The sequence below is a fragment of the Podarcis gaigeae genome (assembly GCF_964106915.1).
Source record: "Podarcis gaigeae genome assembly, chromosome: 1".
NCBI classification, from domain to species: Eukaryota; Metazoa; Chordata; class Lepidosauria; order Squamata; family Lacertidae; genus Podarcis; species Podarcis gaigeae.
In genome coordinates, this window is record NC_139678.1 from 42,356,024 (window position 1) to 42,377,193 (window position 21,170).

The window sequence follows — 21,170 nt, forward strand, 5'->3', positions numbered from 1 at the left end:
ACACCGCTGAGAGATCCAGCAGAACTAGGAAACAGCTCTCACCTTTGTCCCTAGCCCGCCGGAGATCATCAACCAGTGCGACCAAGGCAGTTTCAGTCCCATGATGAGGCCTGAATCCCGACTGGAAGGGATCCAAATGGTCCGCTTCTTCCAGGCGTGCCTGGAGTTGTTCAGCAACCACTCGCTCAATCACCTTGCCCAAGAATGGAAGGTTTGAGACTGGGCGATAATTGGCCATCGTGGCCGCATCTAAAGATGGTTTTTTAAGAAGCGGTTTAATAACCGCCTCTTTCAGCGGGTCTGGGAAGGCTCCCTCACGGAGGGAAGCATTCACCACCCCACGAAGCCCATCGCCCAGTCCTTCCCGGCTAGCTTTTATAAGCCAGGATGGGCAAGGATCCAGGAGACAGGTGGTTGGCTTCACTCGTCCAAGCAGCCTGTCCACATCCTCGGAGGTAACAGATTGGAATTGATCCCACACAACTTGACCAGACAGGACTCTAGCACTCTCCCGCCCCGGCCCTGCTCCCACGGTGGAGTCTACTTCTTCCCGAATCTGAGCGATTTTATCTGCAAAAAAATTTGCAAAATCATTGCAGGAGAACATGTGGCCCGTACTGGGCCCCGATGTTACAGGTGGTTCCGCTAAATTGTGAACCACCTGAAAGAGTCTCCTGCTGCTGTTTTCTGCAGATGCAATAGAGGCGGTGAAGAAAGTCTTCTTCACCGTCGCTATCGCCACTTGGTAGGCTCGACGTTGAGCTCTAACCTGTGTCCGGTCAGATTCGGAATGAGTTATCCGCCACCGGCGCTCTAGCCATCTCAACGATTGTTTCATTGCCCTCAGATCCGTGGAAAACCACGGGGCTCTCCGGGCTCCATGCAATCGGAGAGGGCGCTTTGGAGCCAAACAGTCAATAGCCCTGGTTAACTCCACATTCCAGCGGGCCACCAGGGAATCGGCTGAAAGGCCATCAACATGGGATAAAGCATCCCCTACCACTCTCTGGAAACCATTTGGATCCATTAAGTGGCGGGGGCGGACCATCCGAATCGGTCCCACCTCCCTGCAGAGGGGATGGGTCGCAGAGAAGTCCAGTTGCACCAGGAAGTGGTCTGACCATGGCACTTCTTTCGTTTCACTTTTACTTAGTGTCAGATCACCAACATCCATAGAGGTAAACACCAGGTCCAAGGCATGTCCGCGGCTATGGGTTGGGCCAGACTTATTCAGGGACAGCCCCATGGAGGCCATGCTTTCCACGAAGTCCCGAGCGGCCCCTTGTAAGGTCGTGTCGGCATGGATGTTAAAATCCCCTAGGACAACCAAGCTAGGTGTCTCCAGGAGAACATCCGCCACGACCTGAAGTAGCTCGGGCAGGGAATCCTTGGTGCAGCGGGGAGGTCGGTACACCAAAAGGAATCCTGTACTGCCCCTATTGCCCAACTTCCAGAACATGCACTCAGAAAACTGGGTCTTCCCAATAGGACGCCTGGTGCAAACGCCTGGTGGGAACCCCCCCCCCCCAATCAGTATGCATCACTTTACACTTGCTTACTTGAACCAGATTTGCCATTTTAATGCACATTTACCCAGGCCAGACAAATTCTTCTGGAGCTCCTCGCAATCCCTTTTTGTTTTTACTACCTTGAACAAAAATTGGTGCTGTCAGCAAACTTGGTCATCTCCCTGCTCACTCCTTACTCCAGATCACTTAGGAGCAAGTTAAAAAGTGACCTGGAGTTAGGTCCCCCTGGATTGTGCCCATTGCATTTTTAGGGAGCCAATCGATAATGCAGACATTTGCTGCTGGTGCTTGGAGTCACCTCTGCCGGCCATTTCTCACGTAGCTAGATTGTTTCACAAAACCCTGGTGCTCAAGTGCAATTGGCTCCTATCATATCCTAGAAGTGAGGGGACAATGCTTTGCAAACTTTGTTCTGCTTTATGGAATTATGCTGCAATACCATTTCCCAGATACAGGGAATCCTGCATTGAAATGAAATGACACGCAACTGGCAGCAACTGAAATGACACGCAACTGGCACGGTCATATCTCGGCGCTGTCTGGTCCGCCTAGTACTTTTGTTTGCAATCCCCCAAACCTTTGAGTGCTTTCACAGGAGGTGCCAAAATTACTTTTTGGATTCCGTTCATCTCTGCTCTAACATCACAGCCATTTACAACATAATCACATACAAAAAACAAAAAAACAATCTGGTTTCTCTTCCACCATGTTTTGATTTGGGAGTGAAGCCAAAATCAAGGAGTTCAGTCTGGATGTTTTGCTATTGGGAATGATAACGAATGTGAAGCCAAAATCAAGTTCAGTCTGGATGTTTTGCTATTGGGAATGATAACGATTTGCCTGTTTCCTTCATACACACATGACCATCAACTTTCCCTCTAGCCTCAAGGAAGTTAATGATAGTCACAGGTTCAAAACCAGGAAGGTTAAAGAGAGAAAGCATTCTAGAGAAACCTCAATGAACTTGTGGCCATCAGTTGTATGGAACCTGTGACACCACTGGTCCCTTCTCATCATTCTGCCACACATGTGCAAAGCCACAACGCAGTCTTCCTGGCTGCTGGATCTACTATCTCCTCAGCCACCTTTATTGTTAAGAAAATGGTTTCTTTGTCATTGTCTCTAACTGGCCGAACATCCATAAAACTCAAGCCCAGCCAGAGGCTCTGTAAAGTTTGCCACTTGGTTTTGGAAGCAACAAAAGAGTACCGTAGATCCATTGGCCAGTGTTGAGGAGAAAAAATAAGGGGAATTATCCTCAAAGCAAACCCAACTTATAAATATCATTAGTTATTCAGTAAAATAAAGTGCATACAGTAGACAACTCATGGCCCATCACATGCCCACAATATAAAGGGTAGGGTGGAGTTAGGTACAAAATACAAGTGCCATGATTTCCTTTCTCCTCAGGAGGCTGCTTGTAAGTAGGCCTTTTCTGTCCTTCGGCACTGAGTAGACAATTTCAGGACACAAGTGGCTTCTAGACAGGTAAACATCACCTGCAGGGGGAGGTGCCGCTGGGAGCTGAAGGTCAGTGTCAGAGAGGGAGATTGTGCTCATCTTCTTTTGCAACCAGATTTGCTTTAGCAAGTTGTCCTGGAAAACAAACAAAAGCAACATCAGAAGGGGCAGGAACTGCTGTGTGGCAAATTAAAGCTGCAGCAGGCCTCTCCTGTGAGCTACTCACCTAGCTGAGAGTCTGTCCAGCACAAGTTGCTGATCACTGAGAGGTTCAGATGCTGTGAGGATGAGCACGCTGCAAACACCCCCTAATGGACAACTTGAACCTTTCTCATCTCCTCTCCCTACCCCCCACCCCCAAAAGTCAATTACTTGGCATAGGCTTAGTCAGTCATCAAGGAGCTGGTTTTATGTACTTGCTGTGATCCTATCTATAGAAGCTTACTACCTGTGGAGGCTAGCCTATTAGGGTAAATGGGGCACAGCCCCACCAACGCCAGCCAGCCCCACTCACCTGCTTTCTTGCTTACAGCCAGTTCAGTAGGCAGTCCTGGCTCTTTAGAGAAGTTTTTAATGTTTGATGTTTTATTGTGTTTTTAATGTTCTGTTGGGAGCTGCCCAGAGTGGCTGGGGTATATAATCATCATCATCATCATCATCATCATCATCATCCTCCACTGGGACACACTTTATCCCTTGCATCATAAGGACATTTCATTTTTTTAAAAAATATTTATTAAAGATTTTCTTAATACAGTAAGGAGAAAAAAACAAAACAAAAGAACAACAAAGAAGGAAAAAAGAAAAAACACTTACATCAATAAACATATTTTCTTCACTTTTTGGACTTCCTCGCATCTCTCGTTCCTGCGTTCCTGGTTTATAAAACTTTAACCTGCAAATTATCACCTTATTTCAATTCTTATTTTATAAATTCCCAATATTGTGTCCCTAGCTTTAGATACTTTTATCCAGACCTTAAATACTTAATTTAGACATAATATTTATCCAAAACTTATCTTTTCTTAGATTTCACTTATGTTCATGATCTTTTCAACTAGCTTAGTGGTGCCATGTTTTTTACACTCTTGCATCTTTCTTAACACTCATACAATTTGCAATGTTTTTGTAAATAGTCCTTAAATTTCTTCCAGTCCTCTTCCACTGCTTCCTCTCCCAGGTCTCGGATTCTGCCAGTCATTTCTGCAAGTTCCATATAGTCTATCAGTTGCATCTGCCATTCTTCCAGTGTGGGCAAGTCTTGGGTTTTCCAATGCTTGGCTACAAGTATCCTTGCTGCTGTTGTTGCATACATAAAGAATGTTCGGTCCTTCTTTAGCACCCTCTGGCCAACAATGCCTAAAAGGAAGGCCTCTGGTTTCTTAGGAAAGGTATACTTAAATACCTTTTTCAACTCATTATATATCATTTCCCAGAAAGCCTTAACTCTAGGGCAAGTCCACCAGAGATGAAAGAACGTTCCTTCAGTTTCCTTACATTTCCAACATTTATTGTCAGACAGATGGTATATTTTTGCAAGCTTGACTGGAGTCATGTACCACCTATATATCATTTTAATAATATTTTCTTTCAAGGCATTACATGCCGTGAACTTCATACCGGTGGTCCATAACTTTTCCCAGTCAGCAAACATGATATTATACCCAATGTCCTGTGCCCATTTTATCAGAGCTGATTTAACCGTTTCATCTTGTGTGTTCCATTTTAACAGCAAGTTGTACATTCTTGAAAGTACCTTAGTCTTAGGTTCTAACAATTCTGTTTCTAACTTCGATTTTTCCACCTGGAATCCTATTTTTTTAATCCAAATTAAAAACCTCTTTGATCTGAGCATAATGTAGCCAATCTCACACTTTATCTTTTAATTTCTCCAAACTCTGCAGCCTCCAATTATCTCCATCTTTTTCTAATATTTCCCAATATTTCGGCCATTTGGCCTCCATATTGAGTCTTTTCCGAGCCTTAGCTTCCATTGGTGATAACCACCTTGGGGTCTTGTTTTCCAATAAGTCTTTATATTTTGTCCAGACATTAAACACTGCTTTCCTGACAATATGGTTCTTGAAAGCTTTATGACTTTTAACCTTGTCATACCACAATTATGCATGCCATCCATAAGAATTGTTAAAACCTTCCAGATCTAGAACATCAGTGTTTTCAAGAAGCAGCCAGTCTTTCAACCAGCAAAAAGCTGCTGATTCATAATACAACCTTAAGTCTGGCAGGGCAAAGCCCCCTCTATCTTTAGCATCAGTTAATATCTTAAACTTAATTCTGGGCTTTTTGCCCTGCCAGACAAATTTGGAGATATCTCTTTGCCACCTCCTGAAACACTCCACTTTATCCACAATCTGTAAAGTCTGGAACAGAAACAGCATTTTTGGCAATACATTCATCTTTATAGCAGCAATTCGCCCAACAAGGAAAGTTTCAATCTTGACCAACCTTCTAGATCCCTTTTAATTTCTGACCAACACTTTTCATAGTTATCTTTAAATAAGCTCAGATTTTTGGCTGCTATGTTTACCCCTAGGTAGGACATTTCAAAAGGTTCTTTGTTAAGTGGTTTCCTCTGGGCTTCAGGGAAGTATAGTAAATACAAAGCTCATCTCCTTGTTTATTTTTTCCTGAAGCTGGCTGAAGGGAGAAGTCCCTGGCAGCAGGGCTGAGGATCTCCCCAAGCAATTGGACTGACTAGGGTGTGGCAGCCTATTATAATTCTTTCGAGGCAACTCTTACACAAAATGGGTGTTGGCAGGTAAGGAAAAGCTTCCCCCCCAAATCTGCCATGACTCCCCCAATAAATACTTCTGAGTAAGGCTGCAGTCCTATACCTTGCAGTAATAATAATAATAATAATAATAATAATAATAATAATAATAATAATAAATTTTATTACAGTCCATTCTGCTGTAAACACTGCAGATTATACTACAAATGGCTTAGCATTAAGAGGTATTAAAAAATGGGCCATGTAGCTGTCATTTCTATTCCATGATCTTTCTGTGCAAATTCTAAGAACCTCTTTTTTAAAAAAACAGAAACAAAAAAACCCCCAGTTTCTAGCCACATCCTTTCAGATATAAGGGAGGAACGGAGCGGGGTGGAAGTTAACATTTCTATTGCCTAAGTTCCTGTGCTTTTAATCAGAAGAGGAATTCCGTGTACTGCTCAATAATGCCAACTCCTTCAGCATTATCTTGCATTCTAAGACTGATCTCCGCAGCTCGCAAGACTTTGGCTGTACCACTCTTGTTTACGTCAGGGGAGAACGCTGACGTCAGCACCCCACTGTGCTTTGGAAGTTTACCCCAGCTGTATTTTCTCTGGAGAGTCTGAAATTAATTGGTTTGATATAACTGAATGAAAAGCTTTTGTAGTTTGTCTCCTTTGTTGATTTCCCTGGCCCTCTTACTTTAAAGGGGGGGGGGAGTTCTGCAGGGGATTCTGGGCTTATGCTTTGGGTTATTGTCATTTTGAAGCAGACGATGAGAGCAGCTATGGGACGATCACCACTAACTGACTGCTGATTCAGGACTTTAAATTATGCTCTTATATCAAATGTCATTTTCTGCGTATACTGTAATGTTTTACTGTTGCTATGGCCATTGGCTAATGTGAATAAAGTTTTATCTATCTATGAGGATGATCAAGTTTTAAGACGCCAACTCATGTGAAGAAAGGCTAGAGGTACTGGCTGCACTTAGCCTCCAGCAGGATTTTTGAACTGACTCCATTGGCCATGGAAGGTTGTCTGTCTGTCTGATGGGGAGAGGGCTTCCCACAGACACCAGGTTGGCCACTGAGGGAACAGGATGCTGGACTTAGATGGGCTATTGGCCTGATCCAGCTGGCTCTTCTCATGGGAAGGAAAAGCATGGCAAAATGGGAAATGGAATGGAGTGGCTGGAATTGTGAACAGCAGCACTCCACACTGCAACATCTTGTTGCAGATTTTACATGTAAATCTTTTGAAGCAATTATTGGGGGAGGAGCCGGACACCACAGGAAAGGAAAACCCACCATTTATCTACAGTAACCTGTTTATATCATAAAATTGGAAAGGGATTCCGAGAATCATCTCGTCGAACCTGCCCACCATGGGGTTTGAACCAATGACCTCGAGATGAAGAGTCTTATGCTGTACCGACTGCGCTATCCCTTGCAAGGAGAGGATCCCTGTGCCCCAGCCCTTCCCTTCTACTGTGCATATGCCTGAGAGTGAAAGACGAGCACTTCTCAATTTGTCTGCTGGGGGCAAGTGAGAAATGAAGTTTGTAGATGTGTGTACACCCAGGATATTTCTTATTGCTAAGTAAGAGGTTCTTTTGCCCCTTCTTGGCCATGATGATAATCTATATATTATTCTGCTGAATTTTAAGAACAAACATGACTTTCGAAAACATTCTCGTTAGGGTTCTGGTGCCAACTGGGGCAGAGTGAAATGAACATTCTTGCAAGGTGGAATCTGCCTGGGGGCGTGTATTGCATCTTCCTCAAGGGAGTAAGATGTGGGATAGATGAGTTTCAGAGCCTTTGCCAGCCCTACCTGAAGATGCCAGAGATTCATCCTAAGGCCTTCTTCTGATGAGTTATGTCCCTTCCACAAACGTCAGCCAGTGAGTGTCATGGCTGAGTGGGAGTTTGAGCTCAACGAGTAAGGATCTGCGGAATCCTAGTCTGACACTCGCAATACCCCACACTGACCCTTCAGATTTCCTGAGTTCAGTGTGATTGCTCTGGCAGTGGAGGACACTGGCTCTCTCACCATGAGCATAGCCAAGGGGAGGGCAGGGGGGCACCTGCTGCCCCCCGCGCCCAATCAAGTAAAACAATAGAGATACTTAACTGACCAATCATGTCTGTTCTGCCCCCCCCCCCCCAACAAAAATCCTGGCCATGCCCATGGAGGCAGCTACCAGGGAGAGATTCTAGCAAACAGTTGAGGGATGGGTTGGTAGAAGTTGAGGGCAAACATAGTCTCTTCCCTGTCTCTGTTTTGTCTGCTTCACCCATTATGTATTATCCGGAGTGTCTGTTAGCCTGTGCATATTATTTTATACAATGGCATGTATAAATGGTAATAAGGGTTGGAAGTAATGTTCTTTAGCCCTGGGGAAAATGTTTGGGCAGCTTTTGGAGGCAATCTTTATTCTGAATAAAAAAGCAGCATCTCCTTGTTCTCTGACAGAAATTGCATCAATGGATAAGATACCGGCTGCAAAGCAATAAAGTCACATGTTCCTGAGTTGCTTCCTTGGAGAAATGGGTCACAGCTAACAGCTCTATGTGTGAAATCTGTCACCGACATAAGGGCTCCACTGATGGATGGCAATATGAAGAAAGATGGTCTTACAACTTGACATGAAATGTGTGGGACGAGCAGGAACCTCAACATTCTACCCAGTCTGTTTTTTGTTTTGTTTTTAACCTAAGGCAATTTCAGATCCTCAAGTTAGACAAGTCTTATTAATAAGTAATAGTGATTGATGGTGATAATGATAAAAAAGAAACTTCATGTTACAAGCAAAGGGTTTTGCTATAGTTTCTCACGTATGGTTCCTCTTAGCACCATTTCTTGCATCTGCAGATCAGAAGACCAGAACTAACATAAAATAAATTATAAAACACAAAAAGAATACTGCAAAGCTCTCTGTGTGTTAACAATTTGCATTGACATTGTTTTAACATGGGTTGTAAGCACACTAAACTGCTTTAACTTTTCAAAAGCATGATTATTCGGCTCTTCAAAGGTTTACCTACGTTTGAAATATCATATGATCCATTTCAAAATCTGAGACTTCCTGTGTTATTTACTTAAATGCTGAATAGTCTTGTAGTGGGTATAAACAATTGAACATTTTTTAAAAAATAAAAATCTTTAAAATTAAATGGTAAATTCAATTTATTTATTTAGTTTTTGAAAAGGAAATCAAATTCTAACTTGACATTTGGCTCATTGGGCCAGCCTTGGGCAGCTTGCCATCTCCATGTTGCCTAAGGCCCCTGCTCTAACACTAGAGTAATCTCACAGCATTGATTTGTGCATGGAGTTCTACTGCACTTTGGTTGCCCCATTCATTTCACTGGAGGGAGGAGATTAGTGTGTGTAAAAGAATGCATGAAAAATCTTAGTTTAGCCATTTTACTCAACGTTTCTCAGCTTTGCTCTGTGGATACTGGTGGTTTTCTGGGAAGGAAACAGCTTGGAACAAGGTTGGGAATGGCAGCTGAATATATTTGTTTGAAACCTAAAAGTCTGGGAAGTATAAGCTGGAAGAAAAGGCCTACCATACTGCATTCACTGCTGGAGAAGAGCATTCTGCTTCTGCAGGGGTTTTCCTTTTCACCCCCAACTAGATAATCTGAACAAATGAATGAATGGTCTTGATGATCTTTAGTAGGATCACAGCAGGGTTGCCCAAGATTAAGACATGCAGCTTTGAAGAAGAGAGCTGCATTCTAATTACAGCTTGTAATCATTTGGAAGCTGGTTGTTGCTTACTATCTTCTGCTGTGAACTGTTTAGCAGCGTAATGGCAGATTCATCCATGTAATATTAGGATCTGTGCCTAGTAAGTGGGAATTGACCAACCTATAGAAAATGCAGCTTTCAAGAGTCATCACAATAATGCCTAGCTCTTCAATATAAAGTGGCCAGTCAAATATTGTGAGCTGTGCTCCTAAGGGACAAGGACTGAATCCACAAGAGGGTTCTCCTTTTTAAACCTCAGTGTAATGCATGAAAACAGTCCTACCAGTGCAGGAGCCAAGTATGAATCATTTCAGTAGGGGATGGGCAGGAGAACTTCCTGGATGGTGGCATCCCATCTTTTTAGGTGTAACTGAACTACCAGGCTTGAGCTCTTGGGACAGAGCAGGCTAGAAATCTACATAAAACGCCAAGTGGAGTGGCTAGCATTGCACTCACCTTTGGCCTCTACGGAGCCCTGCGTGTTCGGTCTTAATCCTGTGCTTTGTTACTGCACGACTGAGGTTGGTCTTCTTCCTTGTTCCTCATTTGTGCCTCTTCCTGTACATATTCATTTGTTGGGTCTGGAATTTCCTTACATGGAGGCTTGTACTCCTCTGTTCGAACAAGGCAGGCTGCAGTGTCACTTTCTTTCACAGGTATTATCTGCTTCTGGAGGCCACCAACTTGGTTCTTTTCTCCTTGTCCTACTGTTATCAGCCTTTGGCCTTCACCACCTCCTCCTTCCTTGTTCAACAGCTCACTACTGTTTCCTGCCTGCTCCCCACAAGGGTTCCGTTCACAATACGCACTTTTGTCTAAGCCACCTTCATAGACTATGGAATTGATTTCTTGAAGGTCGCACCCAGAAGTCTGCACCACATTCCCAGGCACTCCCTGAGAAGAGCTGCTATTCATATAGTTGCCCTTGGGAGACAAATCAGTCCCAGTTACTGACTTACTGAGTTTGAGATCTGCCCCGGTCTCATCCGCTCTGATTGCGGGAGAAATGCCCTGGGTTAGGCACCTCCTGGCTTTTTCATTTGCACCCTGCTCTTCACCTGCAGATTGGTTCCATTCATCTCTTTGGGCTTGAGGCAAGGGAGCACTGTGTTCCGGGGGCTTTATATTATTCTCTAGGCCTGCTGGAAAGTTATGCTCCTTGACTGCTTCACTAGCCAGAGCTTGCTTTTTCAGTTGCTCGTTGCTCAAGGATCTCTAGAATGACAGAAGACAAAACTTTGCTTAGCTAATTATTACACAATTGACTTAAAGAAACAACAGATTACCCTTACAAAGCTGTTGGTATCAGTAACTGGCTACCAGAGGTGACTAAAGTCTCCCTTTCACTAGAGAGAAAACTAAAGCACAGCTACTGAGACTTGCGGGTATAGAAGAAGAGAAGAGTTTGGATTTGATATCCCGCTTTATCACTACCCTAAGGAGTCTAGGGCAGTATACAACTTCTTCTCCTTCTCCTTCTCCTTCTTCTGTGAGCTTCATGGCTTACAACATAATCCTAATCATTCCTACTCAGAACTATACCCTGTTGAATTCAAAGGCAACATGGGGCTATAGAATTGCAGCCTTAGTTGTGATTTGGACCTGGTCCTAGCTCAGTACTCTAACTACTACACCACACTTGACGCAGGAAATGATTTGTCTGGCTCACATAATTCCTGTTTATAAACAGTGCTGGGGCATGCAAACAACTGAGGCATAAATGGCCCTTTAAAAAAACCACCTAGCAACCAGAGTGGGAAAATGTACAGTACTTTAAAATATGCACAGTTCTTCATCGCAATGAAACAATTTATCATTTACACAAACATTTTCATATTAGGCCAAACCCTTCAAAATCAATTTGGCATATTTTGAAATACCGTATTTTTTGCACCATAGGACGCACTTTTTCCCCTCCAAAAATGAAGGGGAAATGTGTGTGCGTCCTATGGTGCGAATGCAGGCTTTCGCTGAAGCCTGGAGAGCAAGAGGGGTCGGTGCGCACCAACCCCTCTCGCTCTCCAGGCTTCAGGAGAGCCCCACCGCCAGCCCCACAAGCTCGGGAGACAGCGGGGAGGCGGAACGCCACCATCCCGCTATCCCCCAACTTGGTTAGAAGGCTGGCGGAGGGAGAAGCCTGCTCCTCCCCGTCGCCAGCCCCGCAAACTCGGGGGATAGCGCTGGGCTCCCGCTGCTTGCGGAGAGTTGCCTGCATGCTGAAGCCTGCGCACGCTGAGCTCAGCGCGTCCAGGCTTCGCGGACCTCTCCGCAAGCCGCGGAAGCGTTCCCACGGCTTGCGGAGACTTGCCTGTTTGGGGGCTGGGGTTGGGGGAAGCTCGAGCTTCCCCCGTCCCAGCCCCGCGCCTGGGGAAAAATAATTTCCCCCCTTTATTTCCCCCCCAAAAAACTGGGTGCGCCCTATGGTCCGGTGCGCCCTATGGTGCGAAAAATACGGTACACTGCATAGGATTTGGCCTATTAATGATTTATTATTGGAGAGACAGAATATATTATATACACAATATAACTGTTGTGACCTGGGACTGGGCAACGTTGAAGAAATTCCCAGGCCACTCTGGTAACACAGGGATCTTCCCTCATACGCATAAGCATTGGTTAAAGGATTAGCTTTTCTCACCTTCCCAGTGCAAGCTTCTGTGTGCCAAAGTAGAATGAAGCTGAAAAGTAGTATGAAGCTGAAAATCTTGGAGCAGTGACAGCAGAGTTCATAGGTACAACATAGCTACAACCCAATCCTTGAGGAGGATACAGGATTATTGCTTTCCCATCATGGGAGGGAAAGCAACTAGATGTGTTTCTGTGTGTGTATCTACATAAAAGCAGTGTGAGGGGAAAGAGTTAAGCATCTTCTTTCTCTCCTCCACTGCCTTACTCCAATCAGATCTGCAACCCCCTGTTAGATGTATTTCAGTTCAAGAAACATAAACCTCCAGGAGCCTGGTCAGGCATTAGTGAGAATCTCAACCAGCTTGGCCCCCAGTTAATGGAAGACACTACCCTACTTTGATGAGTTAAGAACCAAGGGCTGTAGTTCTTCTGAATTAATGTAAAGCACAAGGCTTGGTGTTATTTTGTTTGGTAAGGCACTTCTGCTCAGTGGACCAAACCTGGCTTGCCAGGGCTGCTAACATCTCTCAGGAGGCTGTTTCCCCCAAAGCATGCCCACCTGAGGTGGCAAAGCTTGCTGATGAAACCAAATTTTCCAGGGTTGTTAAAACAAAAATGGTTTGCAAAGAGCTCCAAAAGGATAGGTGGGTGGCCCTACCCACCCATCACAGTTGGCCTGTAAGGAAAGATGCTGATAAGTATCAGGCCCACAGAACCAGAAAAGGTTCCCCATTCCTGATCTAAGCAACACTCTATAGAGTAGACTCACCTGCTTATCAGGTTCATCCTTTACAAAGGGCATTTCTTCACCTTCCTTGGCATCCCATCTGTAAAACATCACACACAAAATGAGGGTTGTCAAATGTTGATAGGACTCCCTTTTGGATAATAGCTGTTTTGCCTAATCTGGGAGCCCCGTCTCCTTGCAGAGCAGAGGGTCTTGAACACAACCCTAGACAAGATTCCAAGTTTTCCACCAGTAACAACCAGTCATTAAGAAGAAAAGGTGAAGCATGTAACCACTGACTACCTACTATGATATCAGAGGATGAGGAGTATGAGTTGGGATTAAATCTGTGTTCCTTGTTATTGTTTCTTTAAGCAGTTCTCAAAAACCAGGGAGTGAGAGCACAGGAGGTCTGCTCTTGCTCATGCTTGTCTCCGTTTTTGGAAACTGCCTATAAACCATGTTAGCTCTTACGGCAATCCTTCTTATAAAGATGCTCAGATTGTCCAGATTCATCACAACATTTGCACTCGCAGCATCTAAAGAGCATATTCATCTTAATTCCAAAGGTTCATCAGGGGCCATTAATCTTTCACAAGCTGATTGTTAAAACTGTAATATAATAAAAACCATAAAATCAAATTTCTATTCCCAGACATTTGTCATTAGACTAACAGCATGTACCAGTGATTTATGGAGCTGTCTGCCACAGTTTGCAAACTAACACCAAGAGAAAGAATGTATTCCAGAGTATCTTCTATTTCACACACATAGAGCAAGTAACAGGTGAGTTGCTGCCTCTTTTCCTGACACAGACTCTATTAAAGTTTCTATTAAAATAGTACAAAATTTAGCAAAGCAATGTATACAGTATAGTTACAGAGAGGTTATATTCTTCAGTATACAAGGGAAAATACAACTAATTGGAGCACTTTTCCCAGGAAAGCAGAAATCCAAGTGGCTCATTTTTCCCAGTGGGCAGATGGAGTGATAGAGGAAAGTTCACCATCTTAGTTCATACTGACAAATTCAGGTTGCACAACTAAAGCTGAATTGTCTCTCCCTCCCCACTCAAATCGGACTTTGCAATAAGGAAAGTGACAGTAAAATGCAGTAGTAAATGTGGAATACCACTTGCTTGACACAATATTGCATCACCTCCCTGAGAATGCTCACTAAATGGCCCTCTTTGAACCTTCCCACAAATGTTGTGCAACCAAATTGGGATGAATGCGCAATGGACAGGTTTGGAAGGAATCTCAGTTTCTTTGCCAGACTTTGTCACTGTCAAGGCAATTTCTCTTCACAGGGAGATCACCTCATTCTTAGCTGGGGGTGCATGCAAGAATTATGTTGCATGCCACCCCAATCTCCGAGCGGAGCAAGTTTCCAGGGGTTCCAGGTGCTTACCCAGGGTTCAGTTTTCTTGGAATGAGACACATAGGAGTCTGTGGTATCTTTAGGATATGTGGTTTATTTACACATATATACAACCTGAGCCTATGATGGAGGGGCTCGCAGCATTAACACCCCAAGAGGGTCTTGCTTCTTCCATCGCCACAGCCTTTGATTCCACCAGAAGAAGGCATTGCTCTGACTCTCTGGCTTCCCAGCCTGCTGCTTCCAGCTTCTAGCTCACATCATGCCACTCTCCACTCTGGCTTTTATCTTTCTAACTACCAGCAAGTTTGTGCCATTTGTCATCTGGCACAGAGTCACTCCCTTTGTTTCCTTAATGACCCATTACCTCACCAGGAAACTAGCCTGGCTATTCCAGAAATTTGAATCTTTGCTCAGATTTTAACACTTGCTGGATCCAAAAATTAGAAGGGCATACAGCCCCTCCCCCCCCCAACTCATAACAGTTATTTCCCCTTCAGATATTTCCTAGTCATTGTGAACAGCAGCAGTTTAGAACTATCAGCCAATCTCCTAAACTATAGGGGGGAGTTGTTACTTGGCAACTTGGCTAGGACTGTTGTCAATCTCTAGCATTACTCCTGGATTCATTAAACCCCTTCTGTTTAAACCCCAATCTTACAGTACTGTATTAACACAGAACGAGGGCGTTGCTAATGCCCTTTAGAAAAAGAGATTAATGAACATGAAGCTGAGATTTTTCCGGTTCATTTGTTCCACTGGCAGCTGTTCTTTTGTACCTGTTTTCAGGTCACATGTGCATTACGATTTTTATATGAGTTCTAGCACTGCTGGTACCCAGTCTGTGCTACGGACTTCAGTCATTAGTGTTTACATCACAATGCTGCCACTTCAGGTGTGTCAGCAGGTAGGTGGGTGGTTATAAAAAAATTAAATACACCTCATCATCAGAGGTTGGTGGCAGAAGCAGTGGCACTGTTGGATACTGAGCAGCACTGTTGCCACTACTCTGAACTCCTATGGGGAATTGCTATTCATGCCACTCTAGGAGGTGGGCGGGAAACTGCCTTTCTGAAATAAATACAATTTCACCACTGCTGGACAACACCTGTTGTTGGTATAGCACTGTAAGATGGGGCACTCACAATCTTCTGCTGGAGGGTGAGCTCCACCTTGGTGTGCTTAGAGAAGCTGGGTTTGCAAATGACCTGATTCTGGTGCTGAAATTACACTCTCTGGGCTGGGAATTGTGTCTTCAGCAAGGGACTGTCCCAGGAACTGGATCCCAGTGACTTCATTACACTTTCATGAGAGGGGGACAGTAGTATTTTATGGATGTGGCTATAACCTTGTATATATCTTATGGTGGCACTGAAGGTGGGCTCGGTGGGCATTGTGATCAGAGTTACCATTCTTCTCTTGCTCCCCACTGTTTACTTTATTACCAGACTCAATGGTCACTTCTTGCCTTCCAACCCCAGCTTCTGCCCTGATGATTACAAGTGGGGAAGAACTGCTTTCCAAGTACTGCTATGGTGCTATCTAGTTCAGGGGTAGGCAACCTAAGGTCCAGGGGCCAGATGTGGCTCAATCGCCTTCTCAATCTGGCCCATGGATGATCCAGGAATCAGCGAGTTTTTCATGAGTAGAAAGTGTCCTTTTATTTAAAAAGCATCTCTGGGTTATTTGTGGGCCTGTCTGGTGTTCTACATTCTACATGAGTAGAATGTGTGCTTTTATTTAAAATGCATCTCTGGGTTATTTGTGGGGCATAGGAATTCGTTCATTTTTTCTTTTTCAAAATATAGTCTGGCCCACCACATGGTCTGAGGGACGGTGGACCGGCCCACAGCTGCAAAAGGTTGCTGACCCCTGATCTAGTTTATCAGGTTTCAGGGTGGGAGAGCTCAAGTCAAAGCTGATAAAAGAATAAGCCATACCCCTGATTTAACAAAAGAATAAGCCATACCCCTGATTTAACAAACCCCGTATCTATATTTTTTTGTTTGCCTGTGCTGTAGTGGTTGGTCTTACAGGTTTGCTTTGTTTTCCCACTCCAGTAGAGCTTTAAAACGCAAATGTAGCTGTACTGTATTTTCACCCTTTTCCTAAAACATTTTTACACTGCGAGAAACGAAAATGACATAATTGCACCTAATTACAGACAGAAGCAATGCTACTTATTGGAAGAAGCAAGAGATTTAAGTTTGCTGTACAGACAAGGGCTAAGTCTCAGGAACAATCTCATTTATAAAGGCAAGTGCAAACACACCGATTTAATTTGAAAGCTCTAACTCAAACATCAGCAAGGAATAAAAAAACAAGTGTGATTTGTGATATACACATAAAGTTGAGTAAGCAGACTATATTTAATGGGCCATAAAAGCCCAACAACAACATCCTTCTCCTGGAATAAGTTTCCCTTCTCATGCATAACAACTGCTTGCTTAATACGAGCGGCATATTCCCACTGTGGCCATGGAAATACTATGCTGCTTTGCAGTTGTGTTACTGTCCATATGTGGACAATTCTGAGACGAAAAATCATAGGAGACAAATGGCAATGTGCCAAGGGCACTTTTAAGAGCAATTCTGATATTCTGGACTAGATTTTAATGGAATTTTGGATAGGAGGAATCTAATCATACTTGCATGGAATTTCTGTTCATTTGCGGATTCTGTTATAGTCTCATTTTAAAAGGCATAATTTCTGCATATGTATACTGTCGTCTCCCCCCACCCCCCAGTGTAATTGCCCTGATAATGCCACACCATCTTTGATGTACATCTATAGACCAAATAAACGGAAAGTGCTTCTATCAATACTGTGGTCTAATTGCTAGAAAATTCCAAAAAGAGTAAATCAAATTCTAGCTTCTTGTCTTGGCACTCCTTGACTACGGATATGTTTGTGGGGTGGGGCAAGGGGGTGGGGCGGGAGGCTTTCTTTAATTACAGGTGCAGGAGGAGTTTCACTAAGATCACAGTAGAAGAGTTTGGATTTCATATCCCGCTTTATCACTACCCGAAGGATTCTCAAAGCGGCTAACATTCTCCTTTCTCTTCCTCCCCCACAAAAAAACTCTGTGGGGTTGAGAGACTTCAGAGAAGTGTGACCAGACCAAGGTCACCCAGCAGCTGCATGTGGAGGAGCGGAGACACGAACCCGGTTCACCAGATTACAAGTCCACCACTCTTAACCACTACACCACACTGGCTCTCCAGTACTGTAGTGTACTGGAGAAAGAAAGTTTAATACTTTCCCACCCAGCCACAATCCTGACGAAAATTATGCAGCTAGGTGGAAAAACCTCCTATTGGCACTATTCTAGCCCCCACTCTGGATTTGGGACAGACTAACAAAGAATTACTCATGCAATTGAACTCATTTTCAGTATAGTCTGGAAAAAGGAAATATGATTTGTTGCAATTATCTTCCTGGAGTCATTGCCTTTGGGTATTCATGTGCATTTTCCTTAGTGATGCAATCTATTCTTGAAACAGTTTATTCATGATACTGCCCCCCACCCCCCGAAAGGGACTGTAATTGGTAAGTTTTAAAGGGGGGAAAGTGCTTGTCCATTGAAAGTCAAATTTTTGAATGGATGGCAAGAGCTCTGAGATCAGCAACTAATCAAACAGTACATGAGCTGGAGATGGTGGCAGTGGGTATGAAGATGGGCTGTGCATTATGACACTAGGGATACTGTTCTGCAAATAGTTTGTTTCAGTTTATTTGTGAAATGTGCAACATAGTTGGATGAGATTTGATTCCAAGAGTAAACCTCACTGAATTCAACAGCACTTACTTCAGAATACACATGGTTAGGATGGCACTGTAATAAGTAAAGAAGTCTTCACTTTTCTTAAGAATTGGGAATAATAGCCTCCATTAGCATTTTGTGTTACTGACGTCTCCCTTTCAACAAACCACTGAAGTGGAGCAAATGGCAATTTGTGGAAAACCTCAATTGCCATTTGTTGTACTTCTGGTTTATAGAGCGGGTTTTCGTGGAGAACGCTCCAGGGTGGGGTGGGGGGAAAGAACACTTGGATACGGAGCTTTGAAGCGTGGGCCTGAGCTTGGAAAGCATGGGGCAAAAGGTGAGGGTGGACAAGGCTGTCATATGACTTGGTTTTCCCAGACATTACCGGGATTTCAAAGGTGGAATTGACATGGGGGGCATTTCTGAAAGGCGGTGCTTTGTCCTGGATCTTAGGCAAATCAATAGAAAAATTGGGTTTTCCTTAAAGAAGCTCAACAACTTGGGGGGTTTCCGTAAAAAAGCCCAACAAATTTCAGGATGTCCTGGTTTTTACTTTTTGAAATATGGCAACCCGAAGTGTGGATAAGGCCTGAGTGGAGATGCTCATTTTGGCTGAGCAGGCCTCCCACCAGAGGCAGTGAAGTCCCATTGAAAGCTTATCCCTTACCTTCTGGCTCTGCCTGTTAGTCTGTCCTTCCCTCTGGCTTTACTGCTCACTACTGGCAATGTTCTGGCAGCAGACTCACTGGTGCTTCTTCTGTGCTGACCTCCACCTGAAAGAAAAATGCCATGAGCCAAGGCTAGCCAGTCCAGCACCAGGCCACAATACGCCACAGTTCTGACCTCCATGGCTAAAGAAGGGCCCAGCAGCCATGAGGACTGGAAGTGCCACAGAATCCTTGGGTGGTATCCAATGAAACAGTTACATTGCACAGCTAAAGCATTTTGCTCTAGTGTAACCTCTCCACCTTTGTCTCTCCCTGTGCACCTCTGTTCCAGGGGTTCCCCCTAGTCCCTGGAGCAGATTGAGGGGGTAGCATGGGATGAGGAGAAGGGCCAGAAGTTACGTTGTGCAGCTGAACGTCACTGCACTGGCCGTTTAGTTGGATGTCACCCATGCAGTGAGCCAGGGATGAGGGGATTGCACTGAGAAAGATAAAAGTGTCCACTTTCATGGGGTTCCGGGATTTTGGTCTGAAGGCGTGTGCCACTCAGCAAGCTTGCTGAAGCTAAGCAGGTCTGGATCTGGTCAGTGTATAGGTGGGAGATTGCCTGGCTCTTCATAGTGGGGAGAGGGGGAGGCAGGCTGGCTGGCTAGAAATGTCTAAGCAAACTTCCAAAATCAAACAGTGGGGGTGTTTTTTGTGAGCCTTCCTGTCCTGATTCAGTTATTTCCTTGCTTGCTTCTTTGGTTATCCATCCCCATCCCTTGTGCCATCTCTGTATGCTATTCAGCCACAAAGTCCATGGAACTTCCTGGTGCAGTCCTCTTCAACTATTCCCAGAATGCTCCCTGGTTGCAAAGCTTTGGTTCACATGTCTGGAAACTATAACCCCTGCAACATGCCCACTCTGATTGTCCTATATGGAACCATTCCCAGCCTGCCTCCTAGCACACAGCATTTCTGTTCTGCTTCTCGTCAGCTTTGTCCTTGGCTGTTAGCCAGCAGTGTGCCCTCTTTGCAAGGAAGGAGACAGTATAGGGTCGATGAATCTTGCTTTTGGGAGAGGGGGATTTCAGTTCTCCTTTACTTCAGTGTCCCAAATGTTCCCATCGAGCTGTGATGTCACAGAAAGGTGAAAGAAATAGCAGCAGCAGTATAGCAATGGAAGGAAGCATAAACCCACAGAAATATTCGCAATTAGCATCTGAAGGTCAGGGAAAGTTGTATGATACCCAGGGCCTCTACAGATGCAACATTAACTCTGGGCCTGGAGTGATGGCAAGATGGTCTTGGGGGCAAAAACTTCCTATCTAGGAAATGTTTTTGTGATACTTCTGACATGGAAAAGAAAGCCAGCATTTACATTATGCCTGAACTGAACTCAGCCCTGTTCCTGAGACTTACTTACTTTTTCCTTCAGAAGGCAAGGATCGATGCTGGGACTTCCACGCATTTCTTCCTCCTTGAAAGGACAAAGCATGTAACAGAGCAGGATCATGTAACAACAAATTCCATCCCCCAGCAGCAGCAGCAGCAGCAGCAGCAGCAGCAAAGCACAGAACAGAACTGATTGCCTAATTTGACATAAAAACAGTTTGCACATCTAGGAAAGGGAAGATCAGGGGATTCATCAGATAATATAAAAATCTGTACATTGGTGAAAAGGGAACCGAGAAAGTAGCTAGTATAACAGTGGTGAGCAAAAAAAGTGAACATTTTTTTAGAAATCTATGTGCCGGTTGAAATCTTCAACATTTATTGGAAAGTTGCTTCCCAATATCTTTTGTTTTGTGAATCGGAACATGGAATTTGATTTCTATCTGCCTCACTTAGAGGCATTGCACATTGTCTTCAGTCTCTTTTCTAACCCCCACCCCCAAGATAGAAACTTTCCAATTTTCACAGTAGTCAGAGTCTATGGTTCAAGCAGACAGTGGATTTTGACCTAGTCAATATAGGCAATTGGAGTGTCCCTTCTGGTGAATGCAGAGTTCAGGGATGGAGTTCTGGGGAACATCTCAAGAGAATACCATGAAGCACACATGAGAGCCCTAAGAAAGCAAGCTGTGCTCTGACTTTTTCATTATGGTGCAGAACAAAAATTATTGTTTTATTTGCACTTTAATGCTGGAACTGTCTCATATCCCCAGCTGGTACAGAAATAAAGAACTCACATGAGTAAAGAAAGAATGCAGTGCAAGAATCTTTAAGAGTTGCCCATGATTCCCCAACCCCAACCCCTGTTCCAAAACACTGGACACACTGCTTAACATTGCTATTCCCACACACATGCTTTTCCCCCCACCTAGAGAGCCACACAGAAACAGGATTGGCTTGGCAACTGCTCTTGAAACTTTGCACACCAAGCTTAGGGGTGTCTTCCACCATCCACTTCAACCACATAAAACTACTACTGTGGGTCACACCTCAGAATGAAGACATGAAAAACTGGGATGGGAGTGACAAGGGCCCAGCATCTTCTGACAAAGGCATGACTTTAAAAAGGTATGAAAGAAG

General features: G+C 44.2%; 1 protein-coding gene across 2 annotated transcripts in view; it reads right to left on the minus strand.

Annotated features, from left to right (window-relative positions):
* Positions 1-1,559: 1,559 nt before the first annotated feature.
* CCDC9B (coiled-coil domain containing 9B) overlaps positions 1,560-21,170 on the minus strand; it is a 54,708-nt gene continuing 35,097 nt past the window's right edge. For both annotated transcript variants that reach the window (XM_083744648.1, XM_083744647.1), the window contains exons 9-13: positions 20,062-20,115; positions 18,656-18,761; positions 12,884-12,941; positions 9,943-10,701; positions 1,560-3,125 (exon numbers count right to left, since the gene is read on the minus strand). In XM_083744648.1, the coding sequence (XP_083600774.1) occupies positions 9,976-10,701; positions 12,884-12,941; positions 18,656-18,761; positions 20,062-20,115 (944 nt within the window). In that variant the 3' untranslated portion in view covers positions 1,560-3,125; positions 9,943-9,975. The remainder of the gene's footprint in view (positions 3,126-9,942; positions 10,702-12,883; positions 12,942-18,655; positions 18,762-20,061; positions 20,116-21,170) is intronic.